General features: G+C 39.5%; 1 protein-coding gene across 2 annotated transcripts in view; it reads left to right on the forward strand.

Moving 5' to 3' along the window:
- RPS6KA5 (ribosomal protein S6 kinase A5) overlaps positions 1-24506 on the forward strand; it is a 204621-nt gene that overhangs the window by 152792 nt on the left and 27323 nt on the right. The window contains exons 6-7 of one of the 2 annotated variants that reach the window (XM_036882248.2): positions 5400-5483; positions 7879-7982. In XM_036882248.2, coding sequence (XP_036738143.2) covers positions 5400-5483; positions 7879-7982 — 188 coding nt within the window. Of the gene's footprint in view, positions 1-5399; positions 5484-7878; positions 7983-8753; positions 8916-24506 lie in introns of those variants that run through there. The other variant, XM_036882249.2, reaches the window with a different exon arrangement.

Below are 24506 nucleotides of genomic sequence, written 5' to 3' on the forward strand. Positions count from 1 at the left end.
TTGATAGTTACATACTTATTGCCATTGCAGGCTTTAGATTCATGGTTACCAAAGGTTCAAGATTGACTTCCTTATTATCTAAGAGTCTAACTTAACTCACTTAATATGATATTACAAACACAATCTAAAGGTTCTTTTTTTCTCATCCTTTTTCTTCCTCCTCCATTCTATATATATTAGGTATCATATTATGTACTCTGTCTATCCCTTGATTGACTTTGGGGATAGTTGATATAATTTTGCATTTGCTTAGTAATTAACTGTTCTACTTTCTTCACTGTGGTTTTATTATCTCTCGTGACAGCTATTAAACCTTAGGAACACCTCCATGTATAGCAGTTCCTCCAAAATAGACTGTAGAGACAGTTAGTGGAAAGTAAATTCTCTCAGCTGTTACTCATCTGGAAATTGTTTGATTCCCTCCTTCAAATGTAAATGATAATCTTGCTGGATGAAGTATTCTTGGTTCGAGGCCCTTCTGCTTCATTGCATTAAATACATCATGCCACTCCCTTCTGACCTGTAAAGTTTCTGCTTAGAAGTCTGATGATAACCTGATGTGCTTTGTATGTGATCTTATTCTCTCTCTGGCTGCTTTTAATAGTCTGTCCTCATCCTTGATCCTTGCCATTTTAATTACTATATGTCTTGGGGTTGTCTTCCTTGGGTCCCTTGTGTTGGGAGATCTGTGCACCTCCATGGCCTGTGAGACTATCTTCTTCCCCAGATTAGGGAAGTTTTCAGCAATTACCTACTCAGAGACTCTTTGTATCCCTTTTTCTCTCTTCTTCTTCTTCTTCTGGTACACCTATAATGCAAATATTGTTCCATTTGGATTGGTCACACATTTCTCTCAATATTCTTTTGTTCTTAGGGATCCTTTTTTCTCCCTGTGCCTCAACTTCTTTGTATTCCTCTTCTCTAGTTTCTATTTCATTTATCATCCCCACCTTATCTATCCTGCTTTTAATACCTTCCATTGTGCTCTTCAATGAGTGGATCTCTGATTGGAATTCATTGTTTAGTTCTTGAATAATTTTCTGTACCTCCATGAGCATGATAATGATTTTTATTTTGAACTGTCTTTCAGGAAGATTCATGAGGTCGATTTCATTTGAATCTTTCTCAGGTGTTAATATTCATAATTTTACTTTGAACAAGGTTCCTTTGGTGTTTCATATTTGTAGAGCCCTCTAGTGCCCAGAAGCTCTACTCTCTGGAGCTGCTCAGGCCCTGAAGCAATGTCGGGGGTCACAGGGGAGTGGTATTGGTGTCTGGTGGGAGGAAAGAGCTGTTTCCTGCTTCCCGGTAGCTATGCCTGCCTCCACTGCCAGAACCAGTGGGCCGTGCACACAGGTATAAGCCTCTATGCTTTGCGTTTGTGGTTGCTGTAGATGGAGCTTCCCTCTGGCTGGCCTAACGCCAAGGTAGGATTTGCTGGTTTGCTAGAGAAAGGTGCAGTAGGCTGCATATCATGGAGGGGGTCCTTGGAGCTCTGTAGCCAGCCAGGGAGCTGGAGCACCTGAAGATCGTGAAAGTTCCCAACCTGCTGGGCAGAGTGCACCCAGACAATTTTGTCTACCTGTCCTTTCTTCTGAGCAGTAAGCTCTGTGCTATTCTTGCCCCTTTAGTAGCCCTCTTGCTGTTAGGAAGTCTCTCAGATTGCCCGCCTTTCTTTTGCCCTAGAGCAGCCAGGTATGGATCCCTGCTTTCCGCAAGCAGCTGGAATCTCAGTCTCTCCAGGTATTCTGCCAGTCTTAGCTTTCCAACCCCCTAATCACGAGAGTACCATGAATACACCATGAAATGTAGGTTTGTGCTCCCAGAGCAGATCTCCGGAGTTAAGTATTCAGCAGCCCCAGGCCTCCACTCTCTCCCCGTTCCATTTCTCTTCCTCCTGCTGGTGATCTGGGTGGGGGAACGGCTTGGGTCCTGCCGGGCCACAGCTTTTGTAGGTTACCCTGTTCTTTGAGGTTTATTCTTTTCTCCAGGTGTATGCAGTTTGGCACAGCCCTCTTTCCTGTTTCTCTTTCAGGATTAGTAGTATGAATTATATTTTCATATTATATGTGGTTTTAGGAGGAAGCCTCTGTCTCACCTCTCATGCTGCCAACTTTATTCCAATCCTCTCTTCGCTTCTTTTTAAAAATCAAGTATTTCTAGATATTTGTTTTGACGAGATTTTTTCAATATCAGGATGGAAAAGCATACAGAATTAGGGGAAAAAACTTATTTTCACTTGTTATTTTACATTTAACTCACAAATTCTTCTATCATAAGCCGATATGATCAGGATAAAGCTTTAGCAAATGAAAGCTAGTAATGATTAAATCTAGTGTTTATTGAGAAACACCTGAGGATTTGGCAGTTGAGTTCCTCTTTGGATTCTTCCTTAGAAGGAAACCATTTTCATGTCCAGTGTTATCTGATCCTTCTCTCTAAGGAACAGTGAAACCTCCTTGATTAGCTGTTCACTTAAGCACAAGAATACTCCATATTTTCTGCCAGGATGGTGCACACATGCTGCTTTTATTATTTTCTCATTCAGGGAAATTCTCATTCACAGTCATTTAACTCTGTGGTAGCTTTAATAAGTAATGTTGCTTGTAATATAGTGTGGACTTACATGCTAATTAGGTTGATTGCCTGTCTCTTTGAAAAAAAGTTACTGTAAAGATATTTTGAACAAATAATAATGATCATAATAGAATTTAGCTATGTTATCCTAGCCTTTTCATATCATAGTTCATAAAATATTTCCTTGAACTCTTACCTGCCTTCCCCTGTAATACCTGATTTGGTCCTCTTGGTAGGATTATTTGCAAGGCATTCAGTATACACTGCAGATAACATGAATCTCCCAAGGCAGATAAACACAAATTTAAAAGTTAACATTGGGGATCTTTTTAGAAATAGAAGATAAACTGTTAGGAAATGGAGGCTGACACACTTAATACTAGAACCCAGGGGGAGTGACACTTCCATTGAAGCAGAGGAAGAGGATACAGGTAGAGAATTTCAAGAGTCTAAAGTGGCAATGTTTTAGAATAACAGAGAGCCTTAAGAAATGCTTTGTTTTTGTTTACTATTATTTCTCAGTGACAACTTCTCAACACTTAAGCTTTAATTTTTCTGTCTCCTGGAATTCCTATCAAATAAATAATTAGCCATTAATTATTTATTACTGTAGACAATACTTACTGCCCACCCCCCAAAAAAACACAGACATTCTAAACTGAATTAAAAGAGAGCTCAAAAGTCACGTGAAGAAGGTGGAAGTCATATCTTTGAACACTTACGTGGTTCTGAGCTTCCTCTGTGTCAAGACAATAAAGAGTTATGTAGTTCTCATTGTCAGGTAAAGGGAGACATGGTGGTGATTCTCAGACCTTTCTAGCATTACCAATAGAATCTGTATGTTTCATACCCTTTTGCACAAAACTTATGACTTTCTAGTGTTTCGAAGAAGAGAATGCAGATTTTCCTGATTTTCAATTTGTAAAATTAAGTCTTTATCTCATACTCAGAAGGAAATACGCATAATTCAAAATGGTTTGTGCCATAGAGCTGCCTATAAATGGAAATTAAAATTTGTATTTGCTAGAAACACTAGTGTCCTAAATAAATAAAAATCTAAAGAAGCAATAAATATAAACTCATTGTTTTACTCATAAACCAATTTGGAGAATTATTTTTATCTTTGTTTTTCAGCATATCTAAACTTGATTTGGCGTATAATGTTTTAGAGCTATCTTTCAAGATGAGGTCAAATGATAAATACTGTAGACTTAGTAATTTTTATGTCATCTTTTTGCTTAATATCCAAAAAAAAGGCTTAAAAGTACTATTTAGTTTTATGAAGTATGGGGTTTTAAGTAGTTTTGTAGTATTTCTTTTAATAATTCGGTGAACAGAATGATTCCTAATACATTTTTTTCTAAGCATGTCTAACATCAGTTATTCATTATTTCTTATACACAAATTTATGTGGAATTTAATTTTATTTAGCTTTAATCTTTCCAGTAATTTGACATAATATTAGCATTTGGTACTGAAATGATGAAGCAGAAAAATAATGACATTTGGTGTTTGATTTATTTATCAGTAACAATACGCTAGCTAACATAAAAAACTTTTCTGGAGATCTAAACGTAATTGAACTATTTCTTTTAGTTTGTAGGGGATAGTAATCTTTTAATATATGTAGCACATAAAAAAGAAATGAATCATAAACATATTTTACCTTTATGATAAAAGTAAACAATACAGTGTTTATAAAGTAAACAAGAAAACAATGAAGTGTTTTTAATACATTTGTTACTATGGTGTTTAAATAAATTCATTATTTTCATTGTTACTGGGCTTAACTTTCAGCCAGTACAGTAGGGGACTTACAACACTTCTATAACATTGCTAAAGTAGTGTTCTTTACATTTAAAATTGATAAATAACAGGATTTTTTTTTTCTTGAAGCCTTATAGTGGAAGCAAAGTGTAAATTGGAAAAGTTCTTCTAAAATAGTTTTTAAAACATTTTAGTGTCACAAAACACCTTTAAAGTTTCATTGTAACCATACAAATATATCTTATTAAAGAATTCTTTTTTCTTTACTTAATACATTTGTTTAACAATTTAGATATTTACTCTCCATTATTATATTGGGATGAGTCATATGACACAGTTGGTCATTTAAAAAATATTTTAATTAATTTTCAAGCTGGTAAATTAGCCCCTTTTAAAGTTCTGTAAAAGAGAAATAACTGTCTATAAGAGACAATCTTTTTTTAAGACAGTTTTGTTCATCATCATTAAACATACCATTGGCCGTGCCAAACCTAGACAAGATGGCAAAGTAGGAAAAAATACTTTTCACCCTTTTTCATCTTTGGGTTCCCTATTCCCTTTTTAGCATTTGGTTTTCCTTCCTCCTTCACATTTCCCGATGTTTTCCCAATCTTGACAACAGGAAATAAAGTCATCCATACTACATTGTTAGACAGTCCATGCTACCCTACTGGGACTATTTGCATTCTTAAGAAAAAGAATGGTGAAAGAAATCAATGACTGAAATATGCACATGTACAAAAAAGAAGAAGAGTGAATGAATGGATTCATGAATGGGTGGATGGGTGAATGAATGAATGAATGAATGATGGTAGGGCTTCAGGCGTGGGAAGGCTTTCTGGCAGGACATTTATCCAGGACTTATACACTGATGAGTATATGGTCTGTCCTGATGAGAAGAGGGTCTAACAAGTAGATCCAACCACCACCTTGCTACTGTGGTCCCATCTCAACCACTGACACATAGTATCTTTCTTTTTCTGTCACTTGTCATACTAGCTTGAAATCAAACCCCTTTTTGTTTGATCTCCTTTTGTTTTGTTTGTTTGTTTAAGGATGAAAGAGCATATTCCTTTTGTGGAACTATTGAATACATGGCACCAGATATTGTCAGAGGGGGAGATTCTGGACATGACAAGGTATGTTCTGTTTTTGACACCTTTTTATATATGTCTATAAAATGTATAGTAAGAATCCTAGTTAATAATTTGGGATAGCAAAGCCTCTTTCTGATATTGTTTAGCCTTCATATTTTTCTCTCCTTTGCTTTGTATATATGAGCTCATGATATATCTAGTGTTTTGGAGGAAAGAGATAATAGAAAGGCTATGGCATCCTAAATTTATCTTTTTTCAGAAATGTTTTTTTTTGGTGAGGATAATTTTTGTTTTATAGGTAACACCTCATGTTAAAGGAAACATCAAAACCAACTTTCTCAAAATTGAAAATTATAATTCCTCAAATAATAATCTTTATTTTACTTCCATTCAAAAAGTCTATATCTTGAGCAAAGCACCAGTTGTAAATCTATTTAAAACAAAAATCACTCCTTTTCTTTGCACAGGACCTGGTCTTTTAGGATACACCTGAACCACAATTCAATACAGAGGTCCCACTGAATGCATAAACTGCACATTGTCCCTGTCTGAGACATGCTGAGTGATTTTAGACTGCATTTATTGGCATCATTGAGTTTTGCTGGAAAAACATACCGAAACACAGTCAAGTGTTTCCCCTTTAGTTGGTATTTGCTTTCTAAGAGATCATTAAAAAGGGAGTCTCTCATATGTCCTTATTCCCAGTTTCTGTATTTTCCCTGTAAAGGTACTAGAGACTGTGGAATATCTTTTCAACAGAAATAACCAGTGTAACAATCCTTGGAGAAAGAAAAAAATTCTGCATTCAAGACAGTCTGTTTCCTAACCCTCTAAAAAGCTTGATTTCGTTCTTCGTTTCCCTTTGTATGTACAAAATGAAGACTGTAGAAGAGACTTTCTAAGGAGTTGTGTTATAAAATCTAAGTCACATATTTTTTCTTCAGTGTTAAGGGGTACAAATTTGTGCAGTGTCTTCTTAACACTTTTGCTTTATTAGTAACGTTCTCCAAATAAGGAATTCTGGCTATATTTTTTTTCATTGTCTCTCCTTCCCCTTTCAAAATCTCACATGTTCAGTCCAAATATCTTAAGTGTGGAGAATCTTTGGTCTCGTTTCTAATGACTAATCATATATTTTAAAGCTTGTTCTTCAAGTTTGTGTGGTATTGGTTTTAGGTCATGATTAGGAATCTGATTTTAGATCTGTGTCAATTTAAGAACATGGTTTCAAATCCAACAATAAAACATTCCGAGGGTCCTGACTCAGATGGCAGTAAAACTGCTTGTATAAATAAAATAATTGAATTGCTTATTTAGTTTGCTTCATGGTATTCTTGGAAGCTGTTGGGGAATTTGATAGGAATTTGTAACTCCTAAACTTTGAAAACTATGTTCTAAGACCTAATGGAACCAATTTTTAGAAAGGAAAAGTTTATATCATCCCCAGAATTTCTGCAAACCTGAGGTCCAGAATATAGCTACTGTGTAAATATTCTTTTCCATTTATGGAGCACCTTGATGACTTTGAGCTCATTAAATGAGATAATGTATGCAAAGTGCTCATCACTTTGTCTGGCTCCTCACTCTTCCTTTCATGATTTCAGTCTGCCTGGTCCTGTTTTATATGTCATTGGTTACAGATTTTCTTTAAAATATCCCTAGGCTCATATATTTCACTTTATTTGTCTGAAACCTTGGCCCTAAAATTTGGAAGCAGAGAGTTAAAATTTTTAGCTAGTATCCTTTTGGTATGAGCTCATATTCAGGTTATTGAAATCATGATTTGCCTAATTATAAAAAAAACCTGATTTTCTATACATCAAGACTCTTTAAATTATATAACTTGCTATGCTCTCATTTCATGTAATTACATTTATAAATTGGTTTCCAATTTAGATCACATCTTATTTTATATTATTTTAAATCTCTTAATGCTTCCTACAAATGAAGACTCTTAGATTTATGTGAAAAGTTCTGTAATTGAGTTAAGTAGTTATGAAAAATAACACCTTTGGATGGTTTTGTTTTATTGTTGTTCTTTGACTTTAAGGAATTTCTTAATATTCATGGGAGCTGAATAATTTACAAAATGCTTATTGGTACTTTTTTCCCCTATTATAAGTCTAATAAATGTATTTTAAATTTAACATTTAAAAAAACTAACCAAACTTAAAACATTTTGCCTAGGAAATAATTAAAAACATTTTTAGTCCCTTGATTGACTTCACTAATGTTTAAATTCTGTGCTGAGGATACATGGGTTTTTTTTCTCTAAGTGTCCTTCTTGCTTGTGCTAATTGAATGCTCTTTACATAGAAAACTGTACAAAACATTTTTGTTAAAATATTTTCCAAATATATAGCTTCTTTTGTTTTTCTTTCCCATAAAATATACATTAGTTAATATTTTAGAAAATGAAATTCTTGTTGTCTTATAGGCAGTTGATTGGTGGAGTTTAGGTGTTCTAATGTATGAATTACTAACTGGAGCATCTCCTTTCACTGTTGATGGAGAGAAGAACTCCCAAGCTGAGATATCTAGGTAAGTCTTAACAAAATAAAGTAAATGTATTGTTTTCTCAAAAGAACTGATCAAATTTCTGTAATTAAGCTCGTGGAAAAATAATTTTTTAAATGGGAGAAGACAAAATGATGTTTAAGTGATAAATTTCCATTTATATTCACATAGGGTATAGATACCTAACCTTTATATTTCTTTATATTTTATTTGCCTAATTAGATCTTAAGCTTCAAGGAGATAGTATCATAATTTTTATATGCTTCAAAGCACTTAGCACATTGTTGTAACCTAGTAAATATATTATATATTGAGAAGTTTATTTGAAGGATACTTTTTTCCCACTATATAATAATAATTTCTTTGTGACTTTAACATAAACAGTAGTGCTATTTTTCACCTCATGGATATAGGCTCAGTAGAAGAAAATACTATTAACATCATTCTTATAGGTTATCATAGCATAATTCTATTCTTTCCTTCATAGCAGGTATCACAATTGCAGTGTTGCAATTATTTTTATACTTATTTAGTTAATGTCTGTCTGTCCCACTAGATTGTAAGCTCTGGGAGAGCAAGGGGCACATCCGGCTTTATCCTTAGCATTGTATGGTCAGGAGCCAGCACAGTGCTTACTGTGCAGAATTCAATAAATATTTTTGGAATGAAATGAATTAATGAACAAATAAACGAACAGTGATAAAACATTATACTAATTACTAGTTATGTTTTTGTCCTGTTTTTACTTGAATTTTATAACTTTGAGAACAGATTTGACATTAAAAATTAAAAATTGAGACTTCCACTTCTTACCAAGATGGAATAACAGGGACCGGATTTACTTTCCTGCCTGAAACAATTTTTTAAATGGGCAAAATATATGAAACAACAGTATTGAAGACATTGAACATCTAGCAATGAAGGACAGTGAACACTGAGAGACGGAAAATAAACGAGGTGAGCCTTATGATTGCCCAGCTTACTGCCTTGAGAGAGTGTCCAGGCTGCAGTGCAGGGAGGGGAGACCAGGCAGAGTGGAGGAGACGGAACTGAGAGTCCAGGAAGACCAACACATGTAGAGCTTATAGGGCTGGATGTTGGAGAGGAGAAAGCGGCAGAGACAGAGAAGCTCAGAGTTTTGCAGAAGGTACCCCTCAAGCATTCAGCTAAGTACTTATAAGCACACGTGGGTGTTTATCACTCAATATAATTAAGGTTATTTCTCTCCAAATTGATCTATAGATGGCAATGTGTAATTGCAATCACAGTATCAACGGGCTTTTTTTTTAATGGTAGAAATTGACAACCTAGGTCTAAAATTCATATAGAAATGGAGAGGACCTAGAATGGCCAAGTTACCTTTGAAAAAGTAGACCAAAGTTGATTTCAAAATCAATACTACAATAATTAAGACACTGTGGTGGTTTGTATCAAGATAGACAAATTGTCAGTGAAATGGAGAGTCCAGCAATAGAACCACACAGATATAGGCAACTGATGTTTTGTTTTGTTTTTTACCAAGGTGCAAAGTCAATTTAGCAGCAAAAAAGTCTTTTCAACAAATGATGCTGGAATCACTGGCTATCATATGGGGAACAAATGAATTTTAATAAATACCTTGCTCCTTATAGAAAAATTAACTAAAAAACAGATCATAGACCTAAATGAAAAACCTTAAACTATAAAATTTCTGGAACAAAACATAAAGGGAAATCATTTTGACCTTGGGTTAGGCAAAGATTTCTTAGATAAGACATGAAAAGTACAATCCATAAAAGAAAACATTGTTAAATTGGACTCCATCAAAATTAAATACCTCTGCTCTTCAAAAGAAACTGTTAAGAGAATGGAAAGACAAGCTATAGACTGGGGTAAAATTGCAAATCGTATATCTGATAAGGACTGGTATCCAGACTAGATAAAGAACTCTCAAAACTCAAGGGGAAGAAACTCTCCATTTTTGAAAATGGGCAAAAGATTTGAACAGACAGTTCACCAAAGAAGATCTGTGGGTGGCAGGTGAGCACATGAAAAGGTGACCAACATCATTAGCCTATAGGTAAATGCAAATTAAATCAAAATGAGATACCACTGTATACTCACTGAAATGGCTAAAATAGAGACCGATTATTAGGGTTCTCCAGAGAACAATAGGAGATATATATATGTTTGTGTATCTATGTGTGTATGTGTATTTTTAATACATATACATATATAAGATTTATATATATGCACATATATATATGGGATTTATTATATATGTGTATATATATGTGTGTGTGTGTATGTGTGTGTGTGTGTGTGTGTATATATATATATATATATATATATATATATATATAGAGAGAGAGAGAGAGAGAGAGAGAGAGAGAGAGGAAGAGGAAGAGAGAGAGAGAGATTTATTATAAGGAATCAGTCACACAATTATGGAGGCTGAGAAGTCCCTTGATCTGCTGTCAGCAAGCTGGAAAAAGCCAGTGGTGTAACTGCAATCCAAGCCCAACAGCCTGAGAATGAGAGGCGCCAATGGTTTAAATCCCAGTCCAAGGATAGAAGACCAGTGTCCCAGGTTAAGCAGGCTGGCAGGAACAGATCCTCAAGGGACTGGATGGTGCCCACTCACACTGGGGAGGGGATTCTACTTTACTGAGTCCACCAATTCAAATGCTATCCTCATCTAGAAACACCTTAACAGACACACCCAGAAATAATGTTTAATTTGGGTAACCTGTGGCCTAGTCAGATGACTTAAAATTAACCATCACTAGTTTATCCCTTGTCAACCTGACAGCCATATGCATGCTCTTAAACTATACTTAATATCCAAATAAAGACAGTAACAAGGCCATTCCATCTAACATGATACAACTGTCCCACATACAACCAAAACCATACTATCCCCTTCCCCAGAAGAGGACGGAGTCCTTGAGTGTGTTCACACTTCTCCTTGAAATTGCTTAAATACTATGCTACAAAAGTAACAATACTTAAATACCTCAATATAAAGTCAATACCTCTTATTTTACATGTTAAGGGAAAAAGAGAAGAAAGAAAACAAAGCCATCCATATACCCATATAACGTGTGTGTGTGTGTACATATATATTTATTTATACATACACTCAAATGTATTCATAGCAAAATAAGGAAGAAATAACTCCTGGCAATTATAATCCTTGTTTCTATAATTGGCTATCAGATCATAGCTGGTATTTATAAATACCTTCTTCCACCACCCACTGTGTATTACTTACCTTCAGTAGATACTTTGTGGCATGACCCAAACCTTCATTTCTGAAAAATCTGGACCAGTAGAAGTCCTGATAGACTGAGTAATTGTAGTTTTCAGTTGACCTTCTCAGAGGGTGTGGTAATACTAACAGATACCCTAAGGGGTCTGTTGTATTCCAGACATACTCTTCCTCAATTCTATTGTAGAGTAGTAGTTCAATTCCCCTGGGTAGTCAGGATCATTCAGCCCAGCCAGCACCCATGGATGCTTATTCAGAATATACGCAGCCTTTTGGCGAACCTTGCCAGAGCCCTGCAAAGTACTGCCTCCTGGAACTGTAATTGCAATGTAACTGAGTCTTCAAAAGACCCTTCCACCCTCCTGTCAAGCCAGCTGCTTCAAGGGGGTGGAGAACTTGGAGAGACCAGCAAACTCCATGAGCATGGGCCCATTGCTACACTTACTTTACTGTGAAGTGAGTTCCTTGATCAGACGCAGTGATGTACATGATACCATGACAGTGCATAAGACATTCCATAAGTCCACAGATAGTTGTTTTGGCAGAAGCATTGCAGGCACAGAAAGCAAAATCTATATCCCTACCCAGTACCTGTTCTGGTTGGAAGAAAATGCTGCCCTTCCATAATGGAAGCAGTCAGTATGCTCTTCCTGCTACCAGGTGGCTGGCTAGTCACACTGGAGATTGGTGCCATATTGGTCTTTGCTGCTGGCAGATTGGACACTCAGGGTGGCCATAGCCAGGTCAGCCTTGGTGAGTAGAGTCCATGTTGCTGAGCCTGTGTGTAACCACCATCCCTGCCACCATGGTCACTTTGTTCATGAGCCCCCTGGGTGATGACAGGGTGACTGGGGAAAGAGACTGACCGATGTCCACAGAACAGGTCATCCTATCCAACTGATTATTAATATCCTCCTCTGCTGAAATCACCCTTTGGTGAGCATTCAGATGGAACACAAATACCCTCTCATTTTTTTGCCCATTCAGAGAGGTCTGTCCACATACCTCTTCCCCAAATATCTTTGTGAACCAGACTTCCTTGTCACCATTTCCCAATCATGCTCCTTCCAAGACCCTGACCATCTGGCCAAACCATTGGCTGCCACCCATTGATATAAAATCATTTCTGGCCATTTTTCTTTCTAAGCATCATGAACAGTCAGGTGCACTGCTCAAAGTTCTGTCCACTGGGAGGATTTCCCTTCACCACTGTCCTCCAGAAATGTCCCAGAAAGGTTTATAGTGTCATATCTGTCCACTTCCTGGTGATGCCTGGATATTGTGTAAAAGCATCTTTAAGCCAGGCTTGAGGCTCACTTCCTCCGGCAGCTATCAGGGAACTTCCCGTGAGGCCACAGGTGCAGGCTGGGAGAGTGAAGGCAGTGTGGCAGGAGTGGGGATGGTGGGCATTTGGGCCACTTCTTCACGTAACTTACTTGTGCCTTCAAGGCCCGCTTAGGCCCAATCTCATGTATGCTGTTTCCATTTGATGATTGAATATTGATGTGCACTCCCAACTTTATGGCTTGATGGATCAGATAACATCAGATGATGAATCTGTGATGGGCATCTCAGATCACATGTAACTTGGGAACACATAGTTAAGTGTTCAGTCTCTACAAAGGCCCAGTAGCAGATGAACAGCTTTCTCAAAAGGGGAGTAGTTATGTATTGAAGATGGCAGGTTTTTGCTACAAAATCCTGAGAGCATGTGCTGCATTTCACCTCTAGGGACCTGCCAAAGGCTCCAAAAAGCATCCCTATCTGCCACTGACATTTCAAGCACCATTAAATCACATTAAATCTGCTGGGTCCTACGGCCCAGGTGGCAGAGCATCTTGAACAGCACCATGGACCTGTTGCAGAGCCTTCTCTTGTCCCACTCAATAGTAGCTTTTTGGGTCACGTGGCAAATGAACCAGAGTAGCTCACTCAAATGAGGAGTATGTTGCCACTAAAGTCCAAAGAGGACCACTAGGCATTGTACCTCTTTTGTGGTTGTAGGAGGGGTCAGATGCAACAACTTATCCTTCTCCTTAGAAGAGATATCTTGACATGCCCCACACCACTGGACTCCTAGAAATCACTAAGGTAGAAGGCCCCTGAATTTTAGTCAGATTTTTCATCCTCTGACATACAAAGTCTTACCAATAAGTCAAGAGTAGTTGCTATTTCTTGTTCACTAGATCCAACCAGCATAAGGTTACCTGTGTAATGGACCAGTGTGATATCTTATGGAAGGAAGTGAGATCAAGAGCCTTGCAAACTAAATTATGACATAGGGCTGGAGAATTGATAGATCCCTGTGGAAGGACAGTGAAGGGACGTTCCCTGCCAGCTGAAAGAATCTCCTTTTGGTGGGCCTCATGGGCAAGGATGGGGGAAAAGGCATATGCCAGATGCATAGCTGCCTACCAGGTACCCGAGGATGTGTTAATTTTCTCAAGCAATAAAAATACATCTGGTATAGCAGCTGCAGCTGGAGTCTGCCACCTGGTTAAACGTACATTAGTCCATTGTTATTCTCCAAGATGCCCTGTCTTCTGTACAGGCCGGATAGACTTGTTGAATGAGGATGTGGTGCTCACCCCTCCTACATCTTTCAAGTCCTTGATGGCATCACAAATCTTGGCAGTCACACAGGAATGTGGTGCTGCTTTTGGTTTACTATTTTCCTGGCTAGAGGCAGTTCTGATGGCTTTCAGTTGGCCTTTCCCACCATCATTGCCCTCGCTTCACAGATCAGGGAACCAGTATGGGATTCTGCCATCAACTAAGTATGTCTATTCCAGTGATGTATTCTGGAGTTGGGGAAATAACCACAGGATGGGGTTAGGGACCCACTGAGCCCACTGTGAGGTGGATCTGAGCTAAAACTCCATTATCACCTGACCTCCACAAGTCCCTACTCTGACTGGTAGGCCACAGTGATGTTTTGGGTCTCCTGGAATCAGTGTCATTTCAGAACTGGTGTCCAATAGTCGTGGAAGGGTCTGATTATTTCCTTTTCCCCAGTGTACAGTCACTCTGGTAAAGAACCATAGGTTCCTTTGGGGAAGGCTGGGGAAAAAATTAACAGTATAATTTCCAGGGTCATTCCTCAGGGTGACCCACCATCCCTTTACTAAAGAGGGTCTGGGTATGTAAAGTGGTTCCAGTGTGGAAAATGACTGAGGGGCAGTTGGTTAGGGGGAGGGCAGAAAAGATGACAGAGGGACACAAGGAAATTTGGAGGGTGTTGTGTGTGTTCATTATCTTGATTATGGCAATGGTTTCACAAACATATGTCAAAACTTATCAAATTGTATACTTTGGATGTGGAAAGTTTATTGTACATAGTTTTACTAAATAAAACTTTAAAAAGTTTTTAATATACTTTTACAGGAAAGATGAGGAAGTAAATAATTTCTCAGTATTCCAGCTTATTTAATACCAAAGGGAAGTGATAAGGAATATTTCTTGTTAAAATCATGCCTTTTATTAAAAATCCTAAGTATGACCTTGCTTATTTAAATGGACTTTTTGACAATTAAAAATGCCTCAGAATTATAGGAAATCTTAGCTATAGTCTTGAGAATTTGGGACCCCTTGCAAGGTCATTCCTGTCACGGTGACAGGTGCAAGGGCCATCTTAACCTGACAACATTAAATAGTAGCTCCTCTGACTGGTGCCCCTCTTTCTGATTCCACATACATAAGTGGTCTTCTTTATACAGTTTTCCTGTCCATCACAGGTCTGCCTGTACAGAGGTAGTATATTGCTGATTATTATGGCAGGATTATTCTGAAACAAGTGATATTCAAATTTAAATTGTTTTTATTGCCATTAGATCAGTCAGTTGGCATTCTGGTATTAGAAAGAGAAATAGAGCCTGAATCAGATTGTCTAAAATCTTAAACTAGAACGGACTTTTCAAGAATTAAAAATTAGATTTTTTTCCTTTAATCAATGAACTATCCACTTTTTCATGTTGTTTATAGTTTTGTTTAAAGCTTGGTGTCAACCTATGATTCCATGGTTTTTGTTGGGGGTTTTTTTGGTTGTTATTAATGAATTTTACAAACAGTATAATACTGAATTATTTCTACATTACCTTTTACTTTCAAGATATTCATTCCGATTATCTTACCTGGTATAAAATCTTTCATAGTCTGTACTTTTTAAAAGGTACACCATTCAGATCAAGTATCATTTTCTTGTCCCCAAATGTCTTAATTAATCAAGGCTTTTTCTCATCATTGAATTTTTCCATTCCTTAATTATTATAATCTTCCCTGAATTCTGCATGCTTTCTACAGTTTTCCCTTGAGATGCTTCCAAAAAATTTATTATCCAAGTTACCTACTTGCCTGTTGTCTACAGATAGCCTAAAATCAGAACAAAACTTTCTTTGGCATATCAAATTTCAAAGTATAAGAATTTAGAATGAGAAGAAAACTTTCTCCATGACATAAGAATCTTCTTCAGTGTCCCTGTAATCCCCTCCCACCGGTGTCCTATCAGTAAATCGGTGGCTCTGTTATGTAAGGTATTTTCAGGGAAGCCCCTTCCATTATTGAACAGCTTTAGTTTTTACTTAAACTATAGTTTTAAACACCTTTAGTTTCCCCCCTTAAGGTAAACTGAAATTACCTTCTCTAACCTCTGCACGTCCTGTCCTCTAAAGATCATAGAATAGTTCTGTTGTTCCTTCCAGATGTTGCCTTAGGTATTGAAGATAGTTGTATCTAGGGGAAACCTTTCTAGTTCTCAGTTCACACAAAATCATTTCTAGATTCCTCACATCTTGTCATTTTGGACAAATATTAAATTGTCAACATTATAGCCCTTTAACTTCTCTGTGAGTGTATTTCTTATTTTTATTTCATATATGTAGCCTCTTACTTGTGTGTCTCCCACTCGCCTGTATTGCCTTTCTGTGTAGAACCTCTAGGGGATTGTTACTGCTGCCCGGGCAGGTGTCCACCCAGTCACGCGCGTCTGCATCAGTTCTTCCTGCCGCTCCAACGAGGAGCCCTTTCCTTGCCTGGGGCATGGTAACTGAATCCACCCTCATCTAGGAATCTGAGGTTCTGTTTGCAGCTCTTCCATCTTCACTGACAGGGTTGTTGCTTTGTCGCACAGTGCCTGCCTTTTAAATGTAGAAAATATTTGCCCAGAGAGGTTTGTTCGGTATTTTTTCATTACCCAATAAAATATGCTTTACTAATATATTTCACTGTAATATTATAAGTTCAGTGTTACATAAATTCAGACCTAAATATTATCAAAATGGTGATGTTAAACAGAGCTCCAGTGCTGTCTTGGTCAGGGCTTGGCACATGACAGCCTGCAGGCCCAATCCATTCTGCTGTCTGTTTTTGTGCGGCCTCTGAGCTAAGAATGGTTTTGACATTCTTAAATGGTTGAAAAAAATTTTTAAATGAACAATATTATGTGACATGTGAATATTCTATGAAATTCGAGTATCAGTGTCCATCAGTAAAGTTTTATTAGAACACAGCCATACTCATTCGTGTATCATCTTTGGCAGCCTTCATGCTACTGCAGCAGAGACCTTATTAACTTGCAAAGCCTGAAGTAGTGATTATCTGGCCTGTATTAGTTATCCACTATGTATTGCTAAGTAGCAAAGTACCTCCAAACTTAGTGGCTTTAAACAACACTTCTGGGGATCAGGAATCTGGGCCCAGCTTAGCAAAGTCCTCTACTCAAGGTCACTCACAGCTGCAATCCAAGTGTTGGCTGGGCTGTATGTAGTTCTCTCCAGGCTCAGCTGGGAAAGGATCTGCTTCCAGGTACATGTGGATGTTGGCAGCTCGAGTTCTGGCTGGTTGGATGGAGGGCCTCAGTTCCTTGCTGGCTCTTGGCCGAAGACCACCCCCAGTTCCTTGCCACGTGGGCCCATCTAACTTGGCAGCTTGCTTCATCAAAACATGTGAGCCGGGACAGCAACAGGGTCTCCTGGGAAGATGGAATGTTTTATAACTTAATAATAAAAGTGGCATCCTGTCATCTTTACTGTATAATGTTAGTTATGAAAAAGTCACTAGGTCCAGCCCCTCATTTAAGGGGAGGGGATCAACCTGTCCGTGAGCACAAGCAGACAGTGATCTTCCAGACTGTCTCAGAGGTCTGTCTACCATGGGTCCTTTACGAACGAGTTTGCCAATCCCTCGTTTAGGTAATTAATTTATTATTTGTCCTCCCAAGGAGTGCTTCTCTTTAGGTAATTATTTAATACATTGGTATTGTGTGACATGCTATAACAAAATCAGGACAATAATTATGTTGTATTTATGTATTTTCTATATGTTGATTCATCAGTAACACCTTGAATTGGCTCACTTGTATTTTTTAAAATACTCTGTTTATAGATGTCTTGCCTTTAGAGTTATATATAGAATAATTACAAATATAATTATTTCTAAACCTGTTCTAAGAGATCATATTTATTTTTCCTTGGCTTTATTGTCCTAATGTCTTTATGATAAAATCCTTTATTGACATATTTTATAAAGCTTTCTTGATTCCCAATATGCTGTTCATTTTTCTTTTCTTAAGTTATTTTTGTACCCAGTAGCAGCATCTATGTTTCCAGGGGTTTTTTTTTTGTTAGTAGTTTCCCCCAAAACTGTGAATGTTTGTCACAGTAGCTATTCATCTACACTTTCTTCTACACTCAACCACAGCAGCTCCAGACCATAGTCCAGAGACGGGAGGGGTGAACAGGAATAGGAGCAGGGCGAAAATGACCCTTCCCTTGGTGCTCATATTCCTCCACTTCCTATCTTACTTCCTTTCATCATCCTTCAGATCTCTTTACTCCTGCTTTAGTCATATAACATGTGGGCGCAGAGCTGAATCAACTGTATTATTAATTTGCACTCTGAAACACTTCCTAGTGGGGTGGAGGGTTTAGAGCCCTGAATAGAACATAGGGTCATCCTTCCAGCTGTGGAGAGGGTCCTCAGTCACGCCATCAGAACGGTTGCCACTTCCTGTGCTTCCCCTCAGCCTCTCTCTGCTCCTACCTGAGACCTGGCCTTCCATTGTTTCCAGGTGAGGCCCTTGTGTAGGCACTTTACTGCCACCTCTGATTTCCACCCAAGCTATTTCTCCCCTATTCCCATCAACTTGCTATCCAAAGGTCAGCCTCATACATAATGAAAAAGGCCATGGAGGGAAAGAAATGGTCTTCTGCATTCATGACTGTCATGTATTTTGGTCTGAAGTGACCTGCCGTTCATACACGCCCATGGTTCTCCATGGATCCCTCGAGAGCCCCATCCTTTCGGATGACAGTCTTGGCTCTGGACGCTGGCTCTTGCTCTCTGCCGGTTCTTTTCTGTTGAGCAATGTCTTTGAAATTCCTTGCATTCTACTCTGTTCTTGACTCCAGGCTGAGGGACTACCTCAGTTCATTGACACACGCAGCCACTTGGTGCCAAGAACTCCCGAGGTGTGTGGTCTCTACCCTTTCCCCTTCCCATCATCTTGCCCCTGTTAGGATAAGATATTAGAGTGGGTGAGGTGTACAAGTTTCAAGAGCATTTTCTGGGCCTCAGCAAGCAGTGTAGAAAGGAAGAGGGATGGGGAAGAGGTCTTCCAATAAAAGCCACAGTCAGTGTGACGGGATCCCAGCCGAGCCTCAACTGTGTCCACGCTGAGATTAAGGAGTGTTCAGGCATGTTTGATCACCCAGTCTAGTAGACCCACCGGTAATCCAAGTGGACGAGCGTCTGAGGGAGAGGGGCCCGGGCAGGCCTGCTCAGCTCACAGAGGAGGCCTGAGCCATTAAGAAGGAAGGAAATTCTAGGTCGTATCTATCACTCTGAGGGAGTAGATGCTATAAATTGAAAAGAAAAGAAAGTTGCTTTCACTAAAGTCTTTACAAGATCCAGTATCCGTCTCTGGTTCCCATAATCTCCTAAGGATTAGAGATTTTTCTCCCATCTGTACCAGCAGCCTTGGCAGAAGGGCCAGTCCCTCCGGTGGCTTGCCAGGCAGTGGGGTAGGAGTTTAGGTAAAAGAAAGAAATGAGATGCTTTATGTGAGAGCAAAGAGGAGGGTTCGTGGCTCACCTGAGACATGCCCTGGCTGCTCCCAGCAATTCCTGGACGAGACTTTGAATGGAGTCACAGATTTTGCAAAAGCAGGTCAGGAATCTCATTTTAACATTCTTGATGACCCAATGTGGCCTAGGGAAACACAGGGTAGGTGGACCAAGGAAGAATTCAGTAACACCCAGAGGGAAGTGACCGCATGGGTCTGTCCCCTCTGTCCAGCCTGTGTCATGGCTCAGAGAAAGCACACTCCAGTGGAGTAGCCCCACTCAGAGCACCAGTCACCAAAGCACAGCAGTGGGCCAGCCTCTGTGCCAAGTCAACTAGATGATACCCAGAATCCTTGCAATGCTGGAAGACAGGTAAGCAGTATGTGCTGTTCTCCAGTTGGAAGCTGAGCCATTTACCTAAGGACTCAGAGCAGCCGGGAGGTGGGACTGGGGTCAAGTACAGTGGCTGGAAAGTTGCTTCATGCTCTCTTGTGGGTAACAATCACTCCTGTGCTGCTGTTTTCTTTCCTGGTGAGACCGGTGCTCATTTCAGGAAAGGACTGCGAACTACGGGCCCCCAGACAACAGGGGGATTGATTCCGTTAATCTCTGGAGTACTTGTTGAGTAATTTTTAACTCCTGAGAAGAAAGAGAAACATGCAGGCATATTTCGTATCCTAAGAAAATGTACGTACTATTTGGGAAGATACAGAAAAAATAGACAATTCATAATAGCCGGGAGTTTTGACAAGTGTTTGCTAAGATGAATGCCATGGAAATAAAAGGCCAAGTGGACTCCTGGGGACTGGGAGTGAGAGAAAGCAGGGGCCAGGCCTGGGAGGACCGACTAGGTTCGCAAAGGCTAAAAAGGTAGAGGAAAATGCCTTCCAGACCATGGAAAGTCCCCAAAGGGCTCTGCATGTGGAAGGTTCAGAACTTCCTTGTCTCTTTGCTGCTCCATGTGGTGCCCTTAGTGGGTCCACAATCTCATAAATGAAGTTCACTTTATTGTTCCTTTTCTAAAAGTAATGTTCATTATAGTTCATCACATGTACAGTAAAACAGTAATAACACCTGGAGATGAGCCCAGCTAGTATTTTGATATATTTCCTTTTAGTCTTTTTCACCTCTGTACTTATTATGATTATGCCAGAAATACAATTTCATATTTTGCAGTTTTTGCTTAAAGTTATAAGCATTCTGTAATTTCAAACTCTTTATGAACAATTTTATAATGACTGTAAACTATACCATTGAGTATACACACCATCACAGTCTTAACTATTTAGAGTAAGTCAAGTTTACTGGAAACTTTCTGACTCAGGAAGGCACCTAAGTAATTCGGTAATTATGGGAACCAGGAAGTGAGAGTCGTCAACGTTAAGCCACAAAATAGGTAAAACTGTGAACTTCTGGGTGGAGGACAGATAGAAATAAAGAGCCCGTAAGAATGCGTGCCATCTGCACACAGCTGAACAGTCATCCGCAAGCGTCTGTGGAAACTGAGGAAGATAGATCCTGATTGAAGAAGGTGTGGAAAATTGGAAATGATCAGTCATTTATTCAGTAAGTGTCTGTTGAGGACTTGCTATATGCTGAGCAATGTTCTAGGCCCCAGGAATAAGGCAATGAAAAAGTGCTTTTTAAAAAAAAAAATGGATCTCTACACTCGTAGAGCTTCCATTTAGTTGGAAGAGATAAGTAACAGACAAATAAATATACCATAGTCTATAAATTCCATGAAGGAAAATGAAACAAAGGAAAGGGACAAAGAGTGCAGGGGAAACAGCGGTTTTTGTTAGGATAGTGAGAGGAGGCTGCTCTGAAAAGGTGACAGTTGAGCGAAGACGTTAGTGGAGTGACAGGACCATTGTACTAAACAGCTGGGTCCTTCTTTATTGTTATATTTTAGTGAACATACCAGACACATGCAGAGTTTCATAGTTCACTTTTTCTACCACATTTTATTAGTGAATTTTCAAATCTCTGTTAACAGCAGACACCCACATGCTCGCAGCCATGGTTCCACCATGAATAGTTTACCATCCTGGCTTACATGTACCCATCTATCTATCCGTCTCTCCGTCATAGGCTTAATTTTTTTTTAATTTTTTATTAAGTTATGATTGAAATACACTCTTATGAAGGTTTCACATGAAAAAACAATGTGGTTTGTACATTTACCCATATTATCAAGTCCCCACCCATACCCCAATGCAGTCACTGTCCATCAGTGCAGGAAGTTGCCACAGATCCACTGTGTGCCTTCTCTGTGCTACACTGTTCTCCCCGTGATCCCCCACACTATGTGTACCAAACATAATAGCCCTCAGTCCCCTTCTCCCTCCCTCCCCTTTGGTAACCGCTAGTTCATTCTTGGAGTCTGTGAGTCTGCTGCCATTTTGTTCCTTCAGTTTTGCTTCATTGTTATACTCCACAAATGAGGGAAACCATTTGGCACTTGTCTTTCTCCGCCTGGCTTATTTCACTGAGCATAATGAGGTTTAATTTTAATCTTGATGTCTGTATCTTTTAATCCATAAATTCTTAAGCTAATCAGTTGTGAATTTCTTTTCCCCCAGTTTTCAGAAACTTAACAATCATGAATAGAAAGAAAGTTTATATTCAGTTATATATTGTTACAGATTTGAATTTTATTTCATTTTGCTTTTTACATGTAATTAATTCCCCAGTCCATTTTGAGTTCATTTCAAGTTGTGGCATCAGGCAAGGATCTTGCTTTGTTTGTTTCCCAAGTAGCTTGTTTCCCTAACAGACTTGTCAAAACAAGGCAGCATTTCCTATGTTGGCTAGTCACTTTTTTAAAAAAGTATAAGTTTTGATGTATGTTTGGGTATTGTTTCAATTTGTCTCTTGTGTTCATTTGATTTGGTTATTGTTTTATTTTGCTAGCACCTCACTTTTACATTTTATAATACATTTAATGTGTAATTAGGCAAATCCTCCCCGATTGTTTTATTTTTCAAAATTTTATTAGCTGTGTCATGTGCTTTTTCTTATGAATAAATATTAAAATCATCTATATTCTAAAATAACTGGTTGAAATTTTAATTTACTTGCATGTTTAATGCTTTATTTGAAAGGAACCTTTCCTCATCTTTAAACAAGGAAGAATAGCAGCTTTTTGATGGGTTTATTGTATGGATTTAAATAACACACAAGAAGTATTTAACATGATATATCAACTCAGAGCCTGGTCTCATTTTACAGAAGGCTTACATAAGATTTATTGGGACCCTACCCAACTGCAGTTCATTTCTGGAGTTTCTCAGACTCATTCTGAAGCTAGAAGGAAATGGCTCTGAGTTATTATAATTCAGAAACAAGAACACGTTGGAAGAGGTGAAGTGGTCACACCACCTGAGAAATGTCTCCCCGCCATTGTAGCAGGGTTCTCTAGGTGTCACCAGACTAGAGGTCCAGGGGGGTCCTGCACCCGCACCCCCTTTCTACAGCGCCCGTTCTGCGTTGCCATGTTGGTCTGGGCTTTGCATTCACACTCATGCTCACAGCTCGCAGTAGTCTGGGATCTGGCACCAGTTTTACTTAGCTTCCCAGAATACAGGCCAGGAAGCACAGTGTGTGTGGACGTGACATCACACACGTCTGTATCGGGGGTCCTTCTAACAACTTAGGCCTGGCTTCTCACCCACAAAGAACCCACTCAGCCGGTAGTGATGAGACCAGGTAGATGTGTACATCACCCCAGCATAGAAAGCTCAACCCAGGAACTCTAACGCCCATAAGCACAGCTTCCAAGGCCCTGCAGGACACCAAGGGCGGGGCGTGGGTGTAAGAGGTAACACAGAAGCTCGTGTTCTCTGGAAGGGTTTTGAATAGTCCTGGACGAGAAAACCCTCAGGGCCTGCGTGCCTGCTCACACCCCTCAGGCCAGGTGCCCTTCACCTTCAGGACTAACTCCACAATGACCAGGTACAGCTGACGCTTCACATTTATCTTGACCCAGAATGTTTCAAAGAAACAATATAAGAAGGTAAATCCGAGCTCATCTTCCCATGGGGAAAAAGTTTAAGCCTACCGGGAGCCCTTTCTCCTCACCACCCACCCCCAGTTTTCAGTCTTCTTCCTGCACTGCATTTTCCTGACGGGACCAGGCTTCAGGGCCTCTCCACACGCTAAGGAACCCCTGTACCGCTCCATTCACCAAGGCAGTGGGGAGCCTACACCCGCTGCAGCTGTGGGTCCCTCCTGCCTGGTCCTGCTCTCACTTCTCCGAGCTGGGCTGGGTGCGCATCACGGCCTGCTAGGGGCCTGCTGCTGGCCTGGCCGTGTTTTTTCCCCTCAGGAAAGGGAAAGGTTTGAGGCTACCGCCAGTTCTCCATGTTCCCTCTTCAGCCCTGTTTTCAGCAGAAGTTCCTTGAGACTTCTGCTCAATTTCTTCCTGATCTGTCCCCGGCCTCATCCAAATCTAAAACCCCAGTCCCCTGCGGTGGCACCGGCCGCACCCCTCGGCTGCACACGGTGGCTGTTGGTAGTGTGCCCAGATCGCCTCCCTAGTTGGACATGGGCCTCCCGCTGCTCCTGCCTCTGGACCTGGCATCTCAGTGGACCCTCCCTGTTTTCTGGGGCTCACTGTTCTCTCCATGTCCCTTCTTTTGCGGATGAACCCACCACGGCCTCCATCACCCACTCTTCCTTTCCTCAGGGCCTGGGGCAGAGTAGACTTCCAATAAACGTCAGATGACTTGAGGTTAAGAAATAACCAATGGTACAGAGTCAGTCCCCCCAGTGTTTATTTCTGTGCCCTGATCAGCAAAAGTGACTGTCAGCAACAGTGAATCTATTGCCTGATATTTTAATACAGAAAAATTCTTGCCTGCAAAAATATCTTAAAGGTGGAGAAAATGGAAAAGACTTATGCTCACTTTCCCCTGAGAGATGGGGCTCCCAGTTTCTCTCAGATACACCTGCACCTGATCTGAGAAGATTATCTCTAACTCTGAAAACCCTGACAGGCAGTGAGTGATCGGAGAATACAAAAAAATCAAAAAGAAAAGAGGGTGCTGCTTATTTTTTCTGTGTTCCACCAGCGGTTTCCTAGGTTCCCAGGAGGGACTGCTGGAGGTAGAATTGGCCTCAAAGTGAACAACATGATGGAGTTTTAGTCAGAATTTTTAGTTCCACTCTCATTTCACTGATTCTCAGTGGCTACTTGCTGCAGTCTAGTTTTCTGGGGGGAAGTGGGTGATTGTTTTTGTT

The sequence above is a fragment of the Manis pentadactyla genome, chromosome 11 (genome assembly GCF_030020395.1).
Source record: "Manis pentadactyla isolate mManPen7 chromosome 11, mManPen7.hap1, whole genome shotgun sequence".
Lineage (NCBI taxonomy): Eukaryota > Metazoa > Chordata > Mammalia > Pholidota > Manidae > Manis > Manis pentadactyla.